General features: G+C 33.9%; 1 protein-coding gene across 5 annotated transcripts; it reads left to right on the forward strand.

Annotated features, from left to right (window-relative positions):
• The first annotated feature begins 43 nt into the window (after nucleotides 1–43).
• On the forward strand, nucleotides 44–19465 carry LOC6644039 (UHRF1-binding protein 1-like). 5 transcript variants are annotated; one of them, XM_023176824.2, is made up of 19 exons: nucleotides 44–438; nucleotides 5432–5633; nucleotides 5699–6319; nucleotides 6383–6622; nucleotides 6686–7166; nucleotides 7394–7423; nucleotides 7536–7628; nucleotides 9426–10528; nucleotides 10605–10764; nucleotides 12367–12514; nucleotides 12577–13158; nucleotides 13227–13341; nucleotides 13903–13923; nucleotides 16060–16202; nucleotides 16267–16390; nucleotides 16451–16598; nucleotides 16664–16856; nucleotides 18058–18175; nucleotides 18533–19465. In XM_023176824.2, exons 1-19 carry the CDS (start codon nucleotides 395–397, stop codon nucleotides 18584–18586), a joined length of 4620 nt encoding a protein of 1539 aa, XP_023032592.1. In that variant the 5' UTR covers nucleotides 44–394; the 3' UTR covers nucleotides 18587–19465. The 5 variants fall into 5 exon arrangements, with proteins under 5 accessions (XP_023032592.1, XP_023032594.1, XP_023032593.1 ...); XM_023176826.2 differs by having other exon boundaries at nucleotides 10605–10686; XM_023176825.2 differs by lacking the exon at nucleotides 13903–13923 and having other exon boundaries at nucleotides 45–438.
• Nucleotides 19466–23304: the final 3839 nt, after the last annotated feature.

Here is a 23304-nt window from a genome sequence, read left to right on the forward strand (position 1 = left end):
ACGAGCACTTTGATGACTCAAATTGAGTGCGATAACATATTACTGTTAACTCGAAAATATGTCATAATGTTAAAAATGAAGTGAAAAGTTTTAAGCTCAATTAATCGAATTATTTGTTTATTTCGTTGCGTATCCACGACGGGCTCCACTTACTACACGCTCGGTTCAAGTGATTCTGAAAAGTGATGAAATATGCTACAGCCATATTAGCCGGCACAGGGAGGCCGATGGAATATGTAACAAAGTGAATAACCCCCGCCCAAAAAAAAAAAATAAAATAAAATCAAAAGAAAGAAAATCAGCCAACTAGCCGCAGCCGGAGTCGCTCCGTTGTCATTTGTTGTTTATTTGTTTGTCGTTGTCAATTCGCATTCGCTATTGCTGACGTCACAACATGGTCTCGCTGATAAAAAACCAATTGCTCAAACATCTCTCCATGTAAGTGGCTTGAATTTAGTTTCTAACGCAATTAAACTGTAAAATTGCAATTATGGTAATAAAGTTGAACACTAGCCGAGCGTTTGGAGGAAATTGAAAAAAAAACACAAGCAAGGGTCAGATGGGAAATTGATTTTTCCCACAGTTAGAGGGACAGAGAAAGAGCAACACAGTGGGAGGAGAGAGAGCGGGAGGGATTGCCTTATTTGTTGCTGCCTCCCTGCCATTTCAATGTCGTTTGTGTCTGTGTATACATGAATGTATGTGTTTTTTTTTGTGCAGCTTCCCTTCGCGCCTGCCAGGGGAGACCTTATCACCTGGTGGCCAAAAGTTTTTTGGGTCCTCGCTTTTATGTCTTTCTCCTCTTTGGCGTTTATCTCTTCCCACCTCCCTTAGTCATCAGATTGGGGGATGGGAACCCCCTAAGAGTTAGCATTTTAGCCACCCGATAGCAGAGTAACAAGTGGATCTAACAGTCGCTTTTCATCTTCCACCCCTCACTCCTAAGTTCATCATCATTATCATCAAAAATGTTTATTGGTTTGTCTCTGCAAATTGAATGCCGCCCCCCACCAACGCTTCGTCGTGAAAAGTTTCAATTTTCAAGTTATGTTTAGTGTGGCAAATTCTAATAGGATGCTCTAAAATGTATTCGTGGCATTGTCAACAAAATTGCAACAGTTGCAAAACCTGAAATTGTGAAAACTAACAAAGTATTTTCACTTGCATAACAAATTCAAATATTCTTATGGATTGAGATTGTCACATCTTGCAACCATATGGTTAAAAGATTATTTCAAAAAAGTCAACCTAAGGTGTCTACATTTCGTGTTGGTCACAAGATTTTCACGGATTTTCTGTTGGTTATTATATTTAAATGATGACCCTTTGAACAATAGTTTAGCAGTCTTTCTAAAATCTTTAATAGTATAGCTAGACATGTTTACTCTTTACATACAATATGCGAATACATGACTGACAGGCAAAAGAAAGCATTAGTAAGCCTTTAAAGTGTATAATAAATACATTCATAAATATATTCCTGATAATCATCTGAGATAAGACATACATACATATGTACGTATGCATAAGGGTGGGCCGAAGAACTCAATTTTTTTAATTTTAAAAAATTCTGCTTTTGGATTTTAAAACTGCCACGTTATCTGAATTTGGTTTAAATTGAACGATTTTTTTTAGTTTTATACGACGGAAAAGTAACATTTATTTTTGTTTTATTTTTAAGCTACATATGTATATTGAAGTTTTTAAATTGAATTATTTTATTTTTGGTAAACTTTTTTTTATAAACTCTCAAAAAAGTTTCAAACTGAATATTTTTTTTTGTTGAAAATCAATTGCATTATACCCCAATTATAATGATATTTTACACATTGTCCTAAATGTTACACTGTCACACAGTGCGTATACGTTATTATGTAGTTTGAGGATACTTAAGATAAATACAGACGAAATAATAAAATTTTATATTTAAAAATCGATCAACGAGCTCAGAAATCCTTCAGTCATATAAGTCAAAAAAATTAAAATATTTTACTTGAAAACCTCGAAAATGTATGTGTTTTCAATACTTTTTGTTTACCTTATTTTACTTTATTTTTTGGATGTAAAAAATGGAAATAAATGAATATACATATGTACAGTGCCGGTGAGAAATATAGCACCAAAGCAAGAAGCTCACTTTATTTTACAGTAGAACTTAACTAAAATGATTTCGCTATGCAGTTTCTTATCTCTTGTCTCTCTGATTTGAGGAAAAAAAGAGAGTGTGGCAAAGAGGATTCTAATATATGTATATTAAAATTAAAAAAGTTCCATTGTATTGTTAAATATTTTCTGTAGTTTAAATAATTGTCAATACCAATTTTAGGTTATCAAATTTACTGTTTAAAAAGTAATTTAGGATAACTTTGTGAAAAAATGTTGAGATTTATAAACTCAATTTTTAGAAATACTTTATACCCCAATTATAATGATTTTTTAGAAATACTTTTTTTATGACTACTTATTTTTAATAGACTTTTGACCTTTAGCTGTGCACCGTCGTAATTTTTGTATCACTTCAAAAAGTAATTTTTCATTGCATTTTTATACAGTCTATAGTTTAGTTTTGTGCATAAAACAAGTGCATTTTTTATTGATGGTATACATATGTATGAATGATGCCAAATAAACGGGTTCAAGCCATTAACTCAGAACAAAGTTACATATTTTTGAGAAATTGCACAAAACTTATTTTCATTCAAATTAAAACCTTTAAAAATTTCTATATTCTATTTTTATAAAAATGACATATCTGGTATGTGCAATATGTATGTATTTTTAAATAAAACGTGATTTTTTTTTTTGGAAATCCTTGTGTACATTATTAACTATACTTTTAACTATATTTTAAAAATTTTAAATGAATTTTTCGCGAAAAATTCCGCCATTTTGAGAGTAAAAAACACACTTAATGAGAAAAAAAAATGTAAACTAAACGTTGGGGGGAGGTATTTTATATATAGATTATGTCCACCAAGTTTGAAATGAATCGGTCGAGTAGTTTTAAAATGACAGTGAGCACGGACTTTGAAAAAGTCGTTTTGACGAAAAACGCGTTTGAAAGTTTATTCTACTCAAACAGCTTCACTGAAGGCCAATCAGTTGAAGCGCTATATCTTTTACATTCTTTAAACTGTAAAAGTAAAAAAAAAAACATTGGAAAAAAAAATTGCAAAACCATTCCAATTTTTTCAATAAAATGATTTAAAATGCGATCAATTTCAAACAGAAGTCTGAAGTCGGTCGCTTAATTTGAGAATGCAATAAGGATCCTTGTAAGGCTGCAATCTCATCTGAAAAAGAACTTGAACATCTCACCTGGCGTCCAAATAGTTCGCAAATACCTTCGAGAGAATAATTTAAAAGCCTGAAACTCAAGAAAGGTTCCACTTTTGAACGCAATACTTTGCGATGCTCTTTAAGTTTGCCAAAGAACAAAAGAATTGGCCTGTCAAAAGTGGAGACACGTATGGACCGATGAAACTAAAGTTGGCATTTGTGGTGGAAAAGGCTCTAGAGCATACGTTCGGCGTCCACATAAGTTGGAATGCAACTCCAAATACACGGATCCAGTGTCATGGTATGGGTCTGTTTTTATTATTATGGTGTCGGTCCAATATAGTGCGTCAAGACGATTATGGATCAGCATGTTTATATAAATATCTTGGACACGGTGATGCTACCACCGCTGAGAATAATACGCCGCTAATATGGGTTTTTTAACAGGACACCGACCCAAAGAACACCACTAAAAAAGGCAAGCAGTGGTTCTCAAAGGATTTTCTAAATGTAATAGAGTGGCCGGCACCGTCACTAGGCCTAAAACACATTGAAAATCTTTGGCCAGACATTATAAAAGCAGTTCCTGTTGCAACACCAGCAAAAAATAAAACGTAATCCAGGAGTCCTGGAAGAAAATACCGGTCAAAAGCTGTCAAGACGTGGTTCACTCAATGCGAAGACGTTGAGTAGCGGATTTTGCCACTCTAAGGGCAACGCAACGAAGTATTAAGTTTATAATTTATTATTTGTTACTTATTAATGAATTTTGTTCTTTCTTTTTTTTTCATTTTAAGTAAATATTTAAAAAGTGGTGCTATTTTTAGTTTCGGTTTTTTTTTGAGTATTTCAAGAAGTTTCTTAAAAAACTTTGAGAACATTGGATATTATAAAAAATTTTTTTTTGCTTCCATTAGTAGTAAATATTTTACATTTAAAAACCTATTGACATGCTCCTTGTACCTTAAATTAAATCTATGAATCCTTTGAACAGATTCCCCCAGCAAATGATGCTATTTTCAAGCTCGCAGCTGTAAATACATATGATTGAAAAAGTCCTGCGAGGATAATTTCATTAATATTGTCATTACTATTATTATATTTTCTTTTTGTTGCGAGAGAGAATGTTTGCCCAAGGGAGTCTTTACTGTATACACACATATTGATATTTATAATTTAAAGAGTACTTCAGTTTCGTTGTTTTCTTAAAATAATTTTATTTGTTGTGTATAAGGTCCTGCCACTTGCTTAAACAAAGGCGTATAAATATACCTACATACATATGTATGTATATGAATCTGTATAGAAAAACGCGTATGCTATTTGTATGTATAAATGTTTATACTTACGGCGTATACATACATACATATGTATCTGCCTCTTTATTTGCATTGTCTTAACTGTCCCGCACCGAGGCCCGCATCCGCATCGCCGTTTCTTTTGTCCCTTATAACCCGAACCCCAACCTCCTCTTCAACCCTCTGCTTCGCAAAGTTTTTTTTTGTATTTTTTCCACGCAATTAAGCTGCAAACAAACTAACTTTATAACAAGGCAAAAGTGTGTAAATGCAAAGCAAACTTGTTGCCCCTTAAGAATCCCTAAAACCCATAGCACCTACCTTCTCCTCCTCCTCTTATCCGTTTCTCCCTTGACTGCCATCCTTGCATCCTTGATGAAGAAAAGCCTTTTAAGTAAAAAGTTTCTTTTGCCAGAACTTTTAATATAATCGACATTCTTCTATTGAAGAATACAACAAATTCTGTGGAATTTTAACAACCTAATTGAATGCATGGAATATTTTATATAAATATTTTATATTTAGTTGTTGGTATCAATCCATTTGTCATAATATTATTATTAGAAAATTGACGGAAACCTTGGCAGACGACAAACCCTTCTAATGTCTCTCCTCTTCACTTTGCAAATCAAATCAATCAATAATTTCCTATTCGAATTATGCAAGTGTCTTTTGAGATAGTCGTTAACGTGAAAATGGGTCAATTGATGGCAACTGACAGGTCACCCACTTGTTGTTGTTGTTGTTGTTGTCCCCCAAGTGAACAGCCAACAAGTTCATCCAAGTGGAAATAATAATCATTAGAATGAAGAAGGTGAAGCCAAGAACTTATGTTTCTTTCTTTTCCCTTTCAGCTACACCAAGAATTTATCATCGGATAAAATCAATTTAAGCACATTTCGCGGTGAGGGTGAACTCTCCAATCTTGAGCTAGATGAACGTGTTCTTACCGAGCTACTGGAGTTACCTAGTTGGTTGCGTTTGACATCGGCCTGGTGCAATCATGTATCCTTTCGCATTAGCTGGACTAAACTCAAGAGCGTCCCGATAACTTTGGTAAGTCCGAAAAGAGGAACAAATATACACATCAAAAGGAAATGAAATAACTTTTTTCGGTTTAGACTTTGGATGAAGTACGCATAACTATAGAAACCTGCCAACCAAACACAAGAGATGCCGGCGGAGGAGGAGCCGGAGGAGGCGGCAACGGCTCCCCTCCGACCGCCGCCTTGCCACAAGTGCCTCAGGGTAAATACAGCTTCATCCACAAAGTGGTCGATGGCATCACCATAGTTGTCAACACGGTGAATGTTAACTTTGTGAGTGCCGCCTTTACCGCTTCCGTGCAAATGTCACGAATTCGTGTAGAATCAAAGACACCAAAGTGGGCGAATGCAGATCTACGTTTAACGCGGCTTAAGGATCCCCAGAAGGGCATTATATTAATATTTAAGGAACTATCCTGGCAAACAGTACGCATTGAGGCCAGCTCAACGCAAGACACCTCATTAACGCCATTGCGTTTGCTAACAAATCATGCAAGATGCAGAATTACGATAAGGAAACGTTTATCGGATTGCACTCTACTTGCCTCCAGATTGGTTTTGATTTTAGATGATTTATTGTGGGTTCTCACTGATTCCCAGTTGAAGGCAGCTTTACATTTTGTGGATTCGCTCTCTGGCCTAATAAAAGCAGCCACCCATGCCACCCAAAAGTCCAAGGCAGCACGAAAGATGCAGGTAAGCCTTGGAATTGTATGGTTAGACAATGTTCTTCTAATGAAATGAACCTTTACTTGTTAGACCCTACCCGAATACAAGGCTCAGGTGGCTCAGCAACAAAATCGCATGTCCGAATCGTCTTCCGCGCATGCCAACACAACGCAACGAATGTTCAATGCGTTCGATGTAAGGGAAACTTCGTATCATTTCTTTAGCCAGCGAATTGATTTGCATTTGTGTGATGATGAGGGCGATGGACGTTCCAGTTATCCCGACTTGGACAAAGGTGGCGCTTTGCAGGTGTCCGTAACAGCTTTTCAGGTGGGCAAACATTTGGAGACTGCAAATGTTGATTACCATTCTGAAAACTATATTTCCTACTAGGTTGATTATTATCCCTATCATTTGGCCAAATCGGATCGCTCACATTGGGCAAAATACAAGGAGGCCTCGGTGGCTCCAGCTCTGTGGTTAAAAGAATCCCTAAATGCCTTTCGCGAGGCGGTGCTCAATTTAAGTCAGCCCAATCGGTCAGCCATGATGCATGCCCCCTTGGAGAGGAGTGCTCCAGCCTCTCCTATTATGCTTAGCGCCAGTATGCTGAGTTCTCAGCATCCTGCCACTGGAGCAGGGAGCAGTGGCAGCAGCACCCCAACAGCCGCAGCAGCTGCAGCAGCAAGTTCGACAGGATCAGCTGGTTCGGCTGGCTCTACGTCGACCCACAGTCAAGTCCAACAACAGCGTAGCACATTGGATAATCTGGCCAAATTGATGAGTTCATGTGTGATATTGCGTATTGAAGATTTCACTTTATATAGGGTGACCACTTCGGGTAAAAAGCAAATGCCCAAGGAGTTTGTATCGGGTAAGATGATAAGATTATGCACTATATACTATGTATGTATTATGATAATGCCCCAAAAAAAAATACTCACGCCATCATTAGCCACTCCCAGACAATGAATCACCTCAAACCAACTTATAATAATGACTAATGCAAAACTCTTTCTCTTTCTTTATCTCTGCTTTGTTATTGTATAATTTGTTTTCTTTTCGTTGCTTTTCTTATTTCTTAAATATTTTATGTTGTAGCACAACATAAAAGGAAAAGCAAATCCTCAGGTGACTATCATTACATGGAGCGCTTAACCCTCAACATGACCACCACACTAACTAAATTCTAAATTGGCCTCAAATTCAATTTAATATTGATTTTCAAATTCCTATATTCTAGGTGACAAGGATCGTTATTCGTTTCCCGCCGAAATGCCCATTGTTCATGCCGAGTACACGTATTTTTATTATCCTGGTGATTTCGTGTTTCCATGTAAGTTGAGGAATTCTAATATAAAGGGATATGCAGAGATAAAATATTGCCCAATATTTTATTTTTGATCAACTATTTTGTCAAGAGTTGATGTAACTGAATGTTAACTTTATAGTTGACTGTGATTTAGTTATCATTTAAGGCCTTTGAGAAGTCTTTATGCCCCCGAATCGGAATAATTTAGCCGAAGTTAAAATTCGTTTTCACTGAATACTTTTCAGAGCTGAATATCCTCTAAAAAGCTCCTCCCAAAAGGATTTTTAATCTTTTTTTCTCTTCAATTAACTATTAGTGAATATATTTGTTATTGTAATGAACCCAATGACAATTATTTATAAATTTAAACTGCGCTATTTTTAAAACTTTTGTTGAGGTTTTCATACAAAATACAAATCTGTAAATAACGAATTATGAATCTTTACAACTTTGTAAGCTGATGCAAAATGCGAAACAATAACGTTTTTAACTTGGTTTTGAATTGTACAACGATTGATATTTTACGCGAGAACTAGAATTTCAAATTCAAAAACTATCAAAGCGACATATGCAACTTTTTTCAGCATTCAGGCTTGTTCTCGTTTCCAAGTTGTTTTCAAACGTAGATCGAAAGCAATTTCGAACCGTTTATTATTCTTGCTGTTCTCAATTCCGATTGAAATATCAATATCAATTCGATTTCGAATGTAAGTTTGAGTATCGAGCATCGAAACATTTTATTTAGCCCACTATGCCAGGTTACAGGATGGAAAAGCTCTATAATTATGTTAGGTATAAATTAGTTTTCGCGTGAAAATCGTAACAAAAATAACACATGTTTCATTTTTAAATGGTTTTTGAAATAATTTAATTCTTGTCCTGGAATATGAATTCAATTTTTGATCATACATTTGATATTGAATTTATTGACAAAGTAACATAAGTATTTTCATTAAAAACGTTCAGAAATAAGATAAGGTCAATTCCATTTCGAATTGATTGCTTGCCAAGAATAATTGTTGAATACTTTTTAATGAATTTAGAAGAAAATATGCACTTACTTCTCATTTTACTGACTCAATTTCAAACGATTTGAAGCCGAAATTTTTGGCAAGTTTAGATCGGATTCGGATAAAAGCATTCGGAAGCAAGAACAGGTCTGATTAATTTGGTCGATCAAGTTTGATTTTGGATTTTTGGTGGTGAATTCGTCCAATAGTAGTATGTATACTTTTAGGATTGAGATCAATTTTTCATAGAAGATTTTTTCATAGTCAGCACAAATGGTTGAGCAGGTTTATCATATATCTATTTCAAGAATCACAGTCTTTACTAAAGAACACCAGAGAAAAAGTCACTGGTCGTAATTAGCTTTAACGGTCTATGAGCAGTTTGCGTTGATTCAGACGGAAGGATGTGGTTATTTGAACTCGTCTCGTCCTGCTGATCTTGAATATATAATATATTATATATACATACTCTATATGGCCAGAAACGCTTTCTTCTATCCGTTGCACACTTCTCATTAAAATGAATATATGTATACCTTTTGCAAGTATATAAAAGTATCAATAAAACTTACAAGCTCACAATTTTACGTTAATACGTTCGCACATTGCTTTACTTTCATCTATTAAATTCTTATGAAAATCTCTACTGCCTTAAGCATTAACCCGCATTTGCGATTATTGAATCATAAAATATACAAAATTATAGGAAAATATATATTGGACTTTAATGCAATTTAAAGAAAATTCATTTTTTTATAGGATATTTTACATTTTATTTCACACAAAATTGACATTCCTTCATTATTTACAGTGCCGCCTTCCAAGATATTTGTTCACGTGAATCCTTTACAAGTTCACTTTGATCTCAGCTCCATACTGTGGCTTAATTCGTTCGGCCTGAGTCTACGCGAGAGTCTGCAGCGCAGTCAAACCCAGCCGGAACAGCAGCAGCAACAGCAGCACTTGCCGGGGCCTTATAACACACGCGGCTCCATTGCCTCCAATGGCTCCAATGGCACACAGCTGATGGTGGATCTGGAAGAGCCCAGTCTGATGTACATGGATGTCAAAGTGGAGGCGATAATGCCGCGTGTGGTGTTGGAAGCTGCTGTGGATGCACCCAATCAAAAGGATCGACCCAAGACAATGCAAATACAGATCTCTCGCTTTGCATTGACCAACATTCGGGAAATGGGCAGCTCTCGAGCGGATTTGGCTCAAGCTTTGCATTCGCTGCAAGAAGGCTCACTGGTCTTTGGCTCTGAGTTTCCCTCCAATGAGGGCGACATGTGCATTGTAACCGACCGCATTTTGTCACATGTGGCTGCTTCCGATGTGAACATGATGTCGCCCATGTCGCCATTGGCCGATATGCAGCAGACATTGCCTCGGTCGGCCTCAACGCAGTATTTGAGTCGCTACGCCATGTGGTCCGAGCCAAGAGATGTCTGGTGCATTAAATTGGATCCCATTTGGGTGGATTTTCTAGGCGCCCGCTCGCTGGGGCCAAACAAATCCATACCGTTTGTGGATGCAGTGCCCATAACCCTATGGCTACATAAGGGCTCAGGCCAGGCTCAGGTGGATGTGAAAAAGGTCAGCCATGACAAGGCCAGCATGGAAAGTATGGGCTTGCCCCCGCTACCCACATTACCGCCCTTGCCGCGCAATCCGTTCCTTAATTCCGATGAAGATGTACGTCCACCTAATGAAGCAGCAGCTGCAGCTGCAGCCGCCGATGCCGTATCTCCGCCCACCGATCGCACAGCCGATGTCCATGCCATAGCCCATATATCCAATTTGGTTAGTCTACAAATCGATCACTATCAATTGTTGTTTCTACTGCGACTGGCCGAGGAGCTTAATGAAATGTCCACATTCCTTAATTTAGATGCCGAACGCATATTGCAAAAGGTAAAATATCCATATATTATAGTCTCTATATAACATTGTGACTCTGATTGATTGAAATTCATATCTTTTTTCGTAGCAAAATGAACAGAAATCCATAATATTTGGTTGCGTTGTGCCACAAATCGAATTGACGCTTGTGATGCCATCGCCAACACCTGGTAAGGAATCAAGTGGTGGTGATGCTGAAAGTGTCGTACCCGATTCAGCTAGTTTGGGTGATGATTTACACATGAATAGTAAGAATTATGAATTTCCCGTTTATTTTTGTTGTCACTCGCTCTCGCTTTAGCTTAACAACAATAACAATACCAATAACAACAACAACAACAAATCTAATCAATCAATTTAGCTTTAGTTTCGTCAAAAAGATTTCACAACTAACCCCAACTGTATTGGATCAACTTACTGATCATACAAATATATATATAATCTAGTTAGTGGACACTTAATAAGTAGTTAAAAACTCACCAATGTAACTTAATAGTAGCTAACACCTCAATACCGAAAAGGGTGTTGCTTGTCCTATATATATACATATATGGTTATCTACCCTGACCCTCCGACCCCCGACCACGATTTAAACAATAAACAAATATTTCATTAATTGGGTCGAGCTTTGGGTTACTTATATTTTGCTCTTTTCATTTTCTTTATTCTAAATCATTTGCTATATAATATTTGGCTATATAAATTTTCTTTTTTTTAACTTACTATTCAATCAGTCGAATGAGCAGGCTAGGCTTGAGGTCATTTTCGGGAAAACAAAAAAATGAGCAGGTTGACAGTAAAGTCAGGGGTAGGCACAAAAAGAGTGAATAAAATATGACTTAATCGCTCAAACCAGCACAATCGATGATCTGATGCAAGAAAATGAATGAGAAAACAACTCCAGAATTTATTCTTTCATGTGTATTTGTCCAGCAAAGCGACATAGACTCGGACTAATTCTGATTTTACGTTCTCAAGTGAACTTCGTGTTCGGCATGCACACAGATGGCAAAACGATCAAACGCCGAAGAAAGGTGCCCCCACGGGCTATGGGTGCCTACCCCTTCTATATAGCGCTATTTCGAGAACTACCAAGTTCTCTTATCAGACTTGTAAGGCCATACCACCATTACTTAAGCACTAAAACCAGTTGTGAATTGTAAATGGATGAAGCAAAAGTAGGCAAACTTTTCCCGAAAATGATCTCGAGCCTGCTCATTCGAATTATTGACATTTATTATTTACTTCAACAAAGTTGGAAACTTTATTAGGTGTAAATATTCAATTTGTTTATAATACAATAAGTGTGATTTGATTTTATTTAAAACTTGTTTGATTTCAATTCAATTGCTATATATTTCGCAATAAGCTTGTAATTTTCGAAATTTGCTATTATCTTTTTTACATCCACGTTTTGTGATAGGAATTAAGTTGCACACAATGAAATAATTCTTAACTCGAATGAGTCTATTTTTAAGGACCTGTTAATAGTAAACAATTGCAGGAACTGTGGACTTAATTCTGTCTAACAATTCCGATGTTTGCCCTTTCGAGTACAACAAAAAATATGAACATAGATCCAAAGTGAAGCTCAATAAATTGATACTATTTTTCAATCCTTTTTCAATCACTGTCCTGTCGATATATTGGTTAATGTTTTTTTAATTTAATATCTCTCTGTCTGTCTCTTGCCCTTTCGCATGTTCTATTTCGTAAAATCTAACCCAAAATAAATCTTCCAATTTTGATTTCTACTCTAATATCTAACTAATAATTCATGTAAACTAAACAGGAAACAAAGACTGAAGGCCTCTAAATTCACTTGATATATTTCACTGCGTTATTCACAGGTGGCAACATAACTTGGCCAACACCACCGCCATTAGAGCAATTGAAGAGCAATACATTTGGCAGTGTGGAGACTCCATCGCCGGTAACCCAAGATGCGCCGCCTAACTTTGATAGCGGCATACACATGTCCAATCCGAATACGCATGGGTAAGTCAAATCATTCAGATGCAGATTACTTCATTTGATTTTGGTTTTGTTTCCACTTGCAGCTATAATGTCCAAATACAAAGTACACCAACAATGGCTTCCTCGACGCCAAGTCAGTCGGGCTCCCGGCCCGATACAGGCATCTCGACACAGTCCCAAACGCAATCCATTTCATCGGTCTCGAGGAGCGGCAAAAGTTCAGCTGGGGCCGTCGGTCGTGGCGGCACAGGAGCTGCCAGTACGGGTGGCGACACAGTTCCCAGTCTTACCAAAGAGATCAACTCCGGACTAATGTCCATGAAAAAGGGCTTCTCCAGCTTTATGACTTCCATTGACTCGGCCATCAAATCCGGTACCCCCAATGATGATGCCAGCGACACGTTCTCCATGCAAAGCGACATTAGCTCGGATTCCGAGAACTATGCCATAGTTATGGGCGATGACAAGACTATGGACTGCATGGATGTAATGTTCCGGCTGAATCCCTTTACCAATGACAACAACATGAAGGCTTCCCCCGTCGAAGTGGCCAGCGAAGTGTACGAGGAGCCGAGCAGCTATAAAACGAATATGTCCTCACCATCAGAGCCATCGGAGGGCAGCACTTGGCGCCGTCGTGATTTGGTTTCCATGGCCACCTTTAGGTTAAATTTCCCCTTTGATAAAGTTCTCACAAAGTGTGATTAACATGCATTTTGTTTTGTTTGCTTAGATTGACCACGGTGGAACTAATACGCCAACAAGAAGGACCCAAGTCCTCGGTGCGGCTACAAGTGGCCGCTGTATCCTGTGACGAATGTGGCGCCATACCCTGGGATGAGCTGCAGGTGAGTCTCATTACAAATCCGTTTTCATGTGCTTTTACTCAATATTCCTTTTCTATTTTAAATATACTTTTTTTGTTGTCTATCTCTTTATCTATCTATCTATTATATTTTATCTAAAGAATTCAATGTTTTTCAAATCGAAAATATTCTGCATGTTTTCTATATATGTCTATATAATTATTTCATTCAAGACCCAAATTGTTAATAATTTGTTAAACACAAAATATTAACAATTTAAGGTTCAACTACAAATATTCCTGTAAGATAAATTCTCATATAATCATTTTCTCATTATATTTCTCTCTTCTTCTCTTAAATAAATAAAACAAAAAAAAAACAAAAACAATCAAAATATATATATATATAAACCAACAATCTCAATGTGTGCAAAAAAACAACAACAACAAAATTATAAAAATAAACCAACAAAAATTTATACAACATTAAACAATTGTAAATTGAATTAAACATGACTTGAACATGACACAAATTCCAACAACTTAAAAACAACAACAACAAACAACACATCCTACAACAACAACAACAACAACAACTTCATAGATCGCACATCAAGCGAACAAGGTATAAAAAAAAAAGAAATAAACAAACATAAATTTCAAGAACAAATTTACCAATCTTTGTACTTTTGCTAAATATTTATTTTTATTTAATTGCCGCTTTTTTGTATATATACGACAAAATTTTTAAGTTTTTTACAATATTCGTTTATAATGGTTTTTGATGGTTTTTGGTTTTATTAAAATTTATTCTTTATTTTTATTTTAATTTATTTTTGATTGAAGTAGACCAGTGCCTTTTCTTTTCTTTTGCAGTTTGTAGTTGAAATTCGCATAAAAACCTTTAGAAATATGCTAAGAAAATGCAATAAAAAAAGAGTTGAAGCATAATTTCATTATTTTTAATGTAGCGATATATCTTATCATAACTGAACAATTACTGGTACTCGTTTTTGTGATGTTTTTTCAAAGCATGAAAGATGAGCTGATAAAATGTTTCCGCTAGTTTGGTATTTATTTATAACACACTCAGAGCCAACCAATTAATTTATTAATTTAACAAAATTTGCGATTTATATTTTAAACCTTTACAATATATATCAATTTCTTTTTGTAATTTAATTTATATTTTGATTATATTTTTTTATTCAATTTAAGTTTTTAGTTTGCTTAAAAAAAAAATTGGCCTGTTTAGACAAAACAATTAGGTGCTTAATTTAGGAAGAGTATACGAAACAATAACTACAACAAGCACTAACTGGAACTGGTTAAATAACAATTAAACAACAACTACTAAATTGGCATACCAAAAGACTAACCATTTAATACATTACCTAAATTAATCCAAAGCCTTTTGTCCAACTTTGGCGTGCCAATGTTTAAATATCTATCATTGCAGTCGAATAACTACCATAAACATTTTCTTTATAGAAAAACGTTTATCTTTTGAGCTAGTCATGTGAAGGATTTTCATATTAACCAATTTGTTTATCCAATTTTCCCTGTACCTGTTATGGACTACCTGTGTGTTGCGGTCATTGTCCTTTTTTACCTAAACAATGCTATTTTCCATACAAAGGATAGAAAATAAAATATTTGAGTTGTTTTGCTGAATATTACCTGCATTTACATTTACAGGGCAACAAAGTCTATGTATTATTTATCCGATTTTGATTATCAAAGATATCTTATTTGACGGGAAAGTCAAAGTTCAGTATCTTTGGTAGTTTTCAGTGTAGTTATACTTAAAAATAATAAAGGGAGGCCAACAGAACACATACAAATTTGAGGCTCCAACTAGGTTCCTGGGGCCAAATAAAAAAATTATGGTAGGCAGTTTATCTTAGTTTTACTTGAGGTACAACTTTTTCTTAGGGTGAAAAAAAAATTTCAAATATATTTTTTATCGAGTCCAAATTTTCGGATTCTTTATGAAAATTCAATTCAATTCAATTACGGCACATCAACTCAATAGAATGACCAACTCAAAGCTATAAATTATTATTATTATTATCATAAGTATCGAGTGTAGTTGTAAACCATCAACGTAACTAAATTTTACAAGCACTGATAACTAAGGGTTCATCTTAGCCGAAAACTACATCCGTACTGTAGCCTGGGACTCGAACCCAGGATCCTCGTTATTCAGAGAACTCATCTACCGAGGAGGACAATTTCTATAGCTATAAATTAACACTTAAAAACTGTTTAATAGCATTATATAAAAATCGATTGGAATCAGAATTTAAGATAAAAAAATTGACATTTATCTAAATTTTTTTTGCCGCCACTGTATATCAAAGGGACATGGCTAATTCAAACTTGTAACGTCTTCACGAAAGACTAAAAAATAAAATACATTCTCTGCAATGGTAGCATATAAAGACAAAATCCTAATATTTAGCAAATCTAAAACGAAATCCCACCCAAAATTGTAGTTAAAATCTCTTCATATCAAATTCAAACACCACCACACACAATCACACCCACATACAAAGTCACACATACACACACACACAGACACCCACACACACACACACACACACACACACACACACACACACACTTTTCGAGAACAATGCATGGTGTGTGAATTGTATTAGCTTTTGCATGTTGTTCAATTAAAACTGCTTCCAAGTATCATTCATTTTCCATAGAATTATATTAATTAAACTATCCCCGCCTCTCCCCTTCCCAAAAGACCAAATTTGGTGCCCGCTGCAAGGCCTGGAACTTGGCTCCGTATAATCCAGAAGCTCCGCCTTGCATACGTTTACGTTTAGAGGAAACTTTAAATATGCCCAAGAACATTGAAGGTGTGATAGATCGGAAGCGTATCCAGAGGTAAAAGAATAAAGAAAATTATCTCTAACTTTCCCAAGCACTTTCAAAAAATCCTCCGTTTCAGTTGGTTCAATCATCATGCTGAAATACGTGTAAAGGACATCAATTTGGATCTCTCAATGAGCACAGTGATTGGTCTAGGCGATTTGGCCGAAGACGAAATTATTTCACCACCACTGCCGGTCACGGTAAGATGGATTAGTAACTTTCGTCAATCATTAATAACTAAATCATATCGTTTATTTCAGATTAATCTAGAAAATGTTCGCATTAATCTGCTCGAAGATCGGCCGCCTGTTAACATTACCTCACCGGGACCAGTACCCATTAATTTATGTATAGGTCGCATGCATTTGAAGCGTGATAAGAATGGCGTCTTGAATATACAGCCTATAGGCAAGTTCCCTCAATCGATTCCTTCTCAAACGATTGCTTAGCTAACATTTCCCTACCCATTGCAGATACAAATCTAAGTGCGCTGCAACATCAGGCCCTGGGTCATGCTCTGTTTGGTCCATCGTCTGCAACAGTTGCTCCACGTGAACGAGATCGGGAACTGTTGTCGATGCAATTGGTCATGCAGCAAATGAAACTAGACAATGATCAATTGCGTAAGCAACTCGTGGACTCCAAAGTGAATACCGATAACTATAGGTGAGTATCAATTGATCGAATATAAAAGGTCGAATATGAAAGGGTAGCGCTTGGGCTTATACTTTTGAGATTGGGCAAAGTTAGGCCGTCTCCTGGTCAATAAGAGACTTCTCAATCAGGAAACATTGAATTTTTATTTAATAGCGATGGCAAGAGTTTAAGCTTCCTGTTTAAGCACTAAATCCCTTCAGTTTTTCGGCACAAACAATGAAAAGTTAAATTGTTTTTAAAGCTTTTGAAATGTATTTAAGTAAGGAATAAGCAAATGACACTTTTTAAGTTAAATTAATTTCCTAAAAGGCTTAAAAAATTGTCAGTATTATTGATTTATTAAAATTTAAATATGTTTCTTCTTTGTGGTACATTAAACAAAGCCATATTTTGGGTGTACTTTATTTTATTCCCTAACTCCAGAAATAAACGCATATTTCTTTCATATTTATCTTTTAAAGTTACAAAATTATTCCATTTCAACAGAGATTTTGTGCCATTTATCAGCTGAAGCGATAAATGAAACACGTTAGGATTTCAAATAAATCTTTAAAGTTTTTACTAGATTTTTGCAGAATTTTTGGATTTAGTTGTTCGTAAAATAATGTTTTCAACGCAAAAACTTTGGTGTGGTAATTTTCTTCCCTTAAAGACAGTTCATGCTAGAAATCTTTTTGAGTTCAAAACTTGCTCGAAAACGAATTTCATCAGCAAGCTTTTTGAATTCTGATTATTGTGGACTCTTCCATTCGGAATTTTACACAATTTCATTTATTTTTGTAAACTAGTGTAAATAAATGAACCACAAATGATTTTAAACGTAATTAGCAACTTTGAATAAAAACTTATTTTCCCTTTGAATCAAATAAATCAAATAAAAAAAATATATTGTGCGAAAATGATTAAACAGTTGACAGAATTAAGCAATCAGTAGTTAAAGGTCTAATACTGATTATTAAACAAAACACAAAACATATAATTGCTTATAGCGTCCAATCGATATGGCCAATTGGCGTAATTTCTTTTTCTAAACATGAAGATAGATTACTTTTAAAAGTGTTTATATATCTATTTGCTTCGTATTTGTTTTAAAAAACTGCGCAACTAATGTTTTATAATGTCAGATTGGAAATGTCCATATACAGTTTCGATGAGGTTTACATCTAATTGTAAGTTCATTAAATAGAAAACCATTTTTTATTTCGTTTAGGCAAAAAACGAAACAGGAAGCAGACATTTTACGATCATACTTAAAGGCTGCCCAGGATGATATAAGCATATTGCTGGAAGAGAAGAAAGCCTTGTTGGATACCATACGTTCCTTGCAGGTATGTTGAAGTCTAAATTCTAATTGTAGTTGGTATCTCTCTTCTCTCTCTTTCTCTATTTGTAACTGTCTCTCACCTTAATTTACACTGTTTGATGTCTATATATTTATATCACATTCAATTATTCACTTGTTTCCTGTGCCCACTTGTTGTTGTTATTGTGCCTGAAGTTGAAACACATTAGCCTTAAGTATACCACAAATAATAATAAAGGTCAGTTTTTGTTTTGTTTCCTTCAGCTGCTGATCCTGTTGCATGTATCACCACACACTTTTTGATTTCTTCATTTTTCCAAGCCATTCCTATTGATAGTGCCTGTTGCCTTGTGCTAATCTCCTTTACTTTTGCAAATTATAGATCCAGATGACCTCATCCAATATGAGTAGCCGCAAGAATGATGGAAATAGGTAGCATAACTGCATGGACTGCATACAATGCTGTGGCGAAAATAATAATGCCTAATCACAGACACATCGTATGCCTATAGTCAGTCCAAAATTATATACCAACAATATTGAAGCAAGCGCCCAGGCAGTACCAGTATCTATTGGATCTATTAGACGTCCCTCAGAAGAAGAAAGAAAAAAAATTTATAAAAAATATATATATGCCATTTCATGTTGAGTTTTAGCAGAAGACTGAGACAATTTTCACGTTGCCGTTCGTCCTTACTTACATTTTTACTATATAAACTTAAACAAATTGTTTTTAAACTCGCTTTTGCTATTTATCCAAAGAGTGCGGTTCTTTTTTATTATTATTATTATTTAATTTTAAAGTTTTTAGTATCTAGCAAAACACACATTGTTAAACGATAATCAAAATATTTTAAACTATGTACAGTCTTGTCATTGATATTTTTTTTAAATCTATGCAAACTCAAGTGTATATTACTCCTTCAATAACCATATATATATATATATATAGATATTGGTTAACCATGAAATATGATGTTGTGATTTTATGATCGATCATATCAAAAACTAAACAAAAACTAAAAATTCTAATTATTATATACATAAAAATGCATAAATTTTGTAAAACAGAAATTGGCCAAACTTTACTAATACTAAAAACCTATAACCGAAAGTTATTAATGTTCATTGCATTCCAATCAAATCAAATTTTATTTGCTATACAAAATATATACACATATAGTATATCTATTGTACGATTCATCTATGTATGTGTATTTGCTAAACAAAATATTGTAATTCTAACATCCACCAACAATGTTATAGGTACATAGTTACATAAATTAATACGAATATATACATCCATATATATATATATATTGTATAATATGCAGTGTTAAATCCAACAAACAAAACAAAAAAGAAATGAAGTTAAACTCAAGTCAAGTATATACAAATTTTAAAAAAATTGCATTAATATTAATTAATGAAAATGATGTTTGTATTTGTATAATACGATATATTATTGATTGTTATATAAAGAAAATTATATTGAAAAGTTTTCATCTGTAGCTAGGCAAGAGAAATTGAAGTCATATTAAAGAAAAATATTAAAAAACAAAACCAAAATGTATTAAATATCCTAATTACTGCTGATTCCAGTACGCATGTGTTATGCTCTTTATTATTTGTGAAATATATAAACATTTTTTTGAACCACTGTCAAGATTTCGACCAACCTAAAATCTAGTGAGTCAATCTTACGAAGTTAAACAAAGGATAAGGAAGTAAGTAATTACCCCATTTCAAGGACTATACAATTTTATCCTAACGAAACTTTTCTAAAGAATCTGGAGTTGCGATGGCCGTAAACTGAAACTATATATTTGAGTGTTGTAACTAAAGTTATGTATATCTGTTTAAAAAATAGGTGATTCGTAAAAAGAAGATGAATTTTAAAGCATTTTACAATTAAATAATGGTTAGAAAAACTTGGATCACTAATTTTAGCATTGCAAATCCGTTAAGGTTAACTTTTTTGACGAGAACATATATTACATTTTTAATCGCAAGATATACACGACTTCTCAAAAATACCGAATATTAATGTGGCACGAATTTTGCCCTTTTTTTGTTTCTGTTAATTGTCTTTTTTGTTTTAAAATATATATAATATAATAATATGCTGTACCTCAATGAAGAGTTCATAAATGCACTTATAATTTACCTTTTTTTTTTTAACCTATTTTTAAAAAATTTACTTGGGTTAAAAGTTGAAAAAAGAAAAAACCGAATATTAATGTGATCCACTGTATTTATTTCCGTCAGAAGTGCCCAACGCATAGAGGGAAGCATTTCCGACCACATAATGCACATAAATTCTTGTGTTTGTACTTCGATATACATATTTCAAATTCAGCCGGATCGCACCACTACATAATATAGTTCCCATATGAACGATCTGTCCAAAACAGTGATTTTTATTAATAACAAGTAATTTTATGAGCGTTAAAAATTCATATACATATGTAATGTTTCCCTTGGAAATATCATTCGAATGAAATAAAGGACAGAAATTCTGCGTTTTAAATAACTTTGACGCCCATGAATAAGGAATAAGGAAAGTATTCAAAAATCTTGCAAGCGTATAAAAAGTTAATCCGTGCCTCTGGTGTTTATTATATTTTTGTAATTAAAGTTAGGGCCAAACAAATTTTTTTTTTGAAAAAAGCCATTCTTTTTTCCTTCGTTTAATTTTAAGTTTTCTTTGTTGCGTTGATATTAATGGAACCTTTTCGACTTTTATCAAATCTTTTGTTTGCCTTTCTTTTTGTCGTCCCAATATATTTCAATCTTGCACGGAGAACGACTTCGGCGGACTCAACAGGCGTCAAAATGTAAAATATCCCCCGAAGAAGATATCTGAATGGTTTGATTGTAGGTACTTATATTAATTCAAAGAAATCCTTTTGGATTGTTTAATTTTCGAAGATACATTCAAAAAGATATGGATATAAAGCGGTCACCACATAACGTCTGTTCTAGTAGAAGTTCCTAGCGACATTTAGCTTTCAAAACGATTACTTTTAAAAATAAAAATGTTTGAATTACTCTGTACAGTTACCTCGACATTTGTACAAGTCCTTGTAAGTTTAAAAGTTTCCTAAGAAAAAAAAAAGGAAAAGAACTTCTTGCAAATGGTCAAAAGTTGTCGCAAAATTTTGAAATACACGTGATCACCGTGGAACTTACCGAATTGGCTGTCTCTAGCTCTTTTAGTCGCCAAAATTTCATTGACGGGTGAACATTACTATATCGGCTTTCCCAAATCTTAAGTATTGTAGTTAGACATGTGTATTCTTTGAAGAAATTGTACCTATGTAATTCATGAGAGCTTTTGGTTTGACGTCGGTTTACGATACCAATTTAAACTAAAGTACTTTTACCTTGACAAACCTTTGAAAGTAAAATGAATTTCCCTTCAAATGATACATGTTTCATAAAAATCCGACAAAAAAAAGATAGATTTGAACGCCTCGCAAAATTAAAAAGTATGTAAGCTAAATTTCTCATACATCCACCATCTCTCACTTTGCATGCATGTATGGGAAGTTTTACTTACATATTATTTCCTCAATGGGTATAATATAATGAGTTAAAAATGTTAATAATAAATTTGGTGTTCTTTACGCATTTTTATCCTACATATTGATACTCTGCCCCTTAATATTATATTGGTAGTTTAAAGAAGAGTCCAAGAAGAGTTGTAGAAATCGTCCCCAATAAAAATGTACAAACTTTTTTGTTTTAATTAGAGTTTATCTTTATTGAAATTTTTACGATCATACCAACTGTAGTTGTTAAATACTTTAAGAGAGACGCTTTTATTCTGCTCCCTTTTTTTTCTATTAATAGGCAAAAATTTAGTTTTCTTTTTTTTTTGCACTTAAAAATTTCGTTTGATGATTTGTTTTTTGTTTTGTTTTTCTTTTCACTTACATTTACTTTGTGTGTATTAATTTGCAAAAATATCTATGGTTTGTAGTTTATATCTGGTAATTTAGCAGGAAAGAACGCCATTTGAATCAATGTGTGGGGAGAGGGGCACAAATGAAGCTCCTTTGCTGGCCAAATCAAGAAAAAGCAATTCAAACGTAAATTCTTTCAATGTTTTATGGTCTATACCCTTGCAGCTATAAATTCTTATCAAGTCCATAGATAAACTATCTCTTTGATCTATTATCTTTCCAAGTGAATGAGACGAAAAGTAAACTCAATTAGGCAAACCCAAATATCTTAATCAAATTTATCATAGGTTGGCAGTTTCTTGCAAAGAGTCTTCATTTTGTAAGTTTATTGTTCTGAGAACTATATCATCTTGTTAACCGATCTGAATTATATTTACCCAACATATATTATGGCAAGTTTTTGTCATTTTTGTTAGTCAGAATTCCCTATCTTTCATATACTTGTTATCCTTAGATCATAACGTGTCAATCTGCAACGAACTTGGTCTATATCGATCCAGAAGGAGCAATTATAAATTAAGCAGGGACCGAAAATAATTATTATTTCCCAAAAATTTTCCAAAAAATCATCTATGTAATAATTGTTACAAGAACCCTCAATCTTAACTCTTATTTTTGATTTTTAAAATAAAACTCAAGAATAACTTTTATTTTTGATTTTTATTTTTTCCTCCAACCCATAACAGTTATTTTTGAAAAAAAAAAATTAAATACCATTTGTGATTTATATAAAAAAAAAAAAAATATAAAAATCATTTAATGATATTTATTTTGTTTTTTCTGAAAAATAAAAATTATTGCTGACTCAATTTGAATTATTAATAGGATTATTATCAAACAATTGAAGTTGGAATTGGAAATTTTAAAATTTTTTTCAGATTGGATGTCTATTTTTGCAAAAAAACTATTAATAATTCAAATTTAGTCAGCAAAAATTTTTATTTTTGAGTAAAAAAAATAAAAATCATTAAATGATTTTTATAATTTTTTTTTTTTTATGTAAATCACAAATGATTTTTATTTTTTTTTTCAAAAATAACAGTTATGGGTTGGATGAAAAAATAAAAATCAAAAATAAAAGTTATTCTTGAGTTTTATTTTAAAAATCAAAAATAAGAGTTATTTTTGGGTTAAATGGAAAAAGTTCCAAAATAATTATTATTATTGATTTTTTTAGATTTATCTT

This window comes from Drosophila willistoni, assembly GCF_018902025.1.
Source record: "Drosophila willistoni isolate 14030-0811.24 chromosome 2R unlocalized genomic scaffold, UCI_dwil_1.1 Seg167, whole genome shotgun sequence".
NCBI classification, from domain to species: Eukaryota; Metazoa; Arthropoda; class Insecta; order Diptera; family Drosophilidae; genus Drosophila; species Drosophila willistoni.

Bases quoted from the DNA above. Each gene is read 5' to 3' on its own strand.
- LOC6644039 (XM_023176824.2), top strand. From the start codon at position 395: ATGGTCTCGCTGATAAAAAACCAATTGCTCAAACATCTCTCCAT. The intron at 7,167-7,393 runs GTAAGATGATAA...TTTATGTTGTAG, and splicing joins GCCCAAGGAGTTTGTATCGG to CACAACATAAAAGGAAAAGC. The intron at 16,203-16,266 runs GTAAAAGAATAA...CCTCCGTTTCAG, and splicing joins GATCGGAAGCGTATCCAGAG to TTGGTTCAATCATCATGCTG.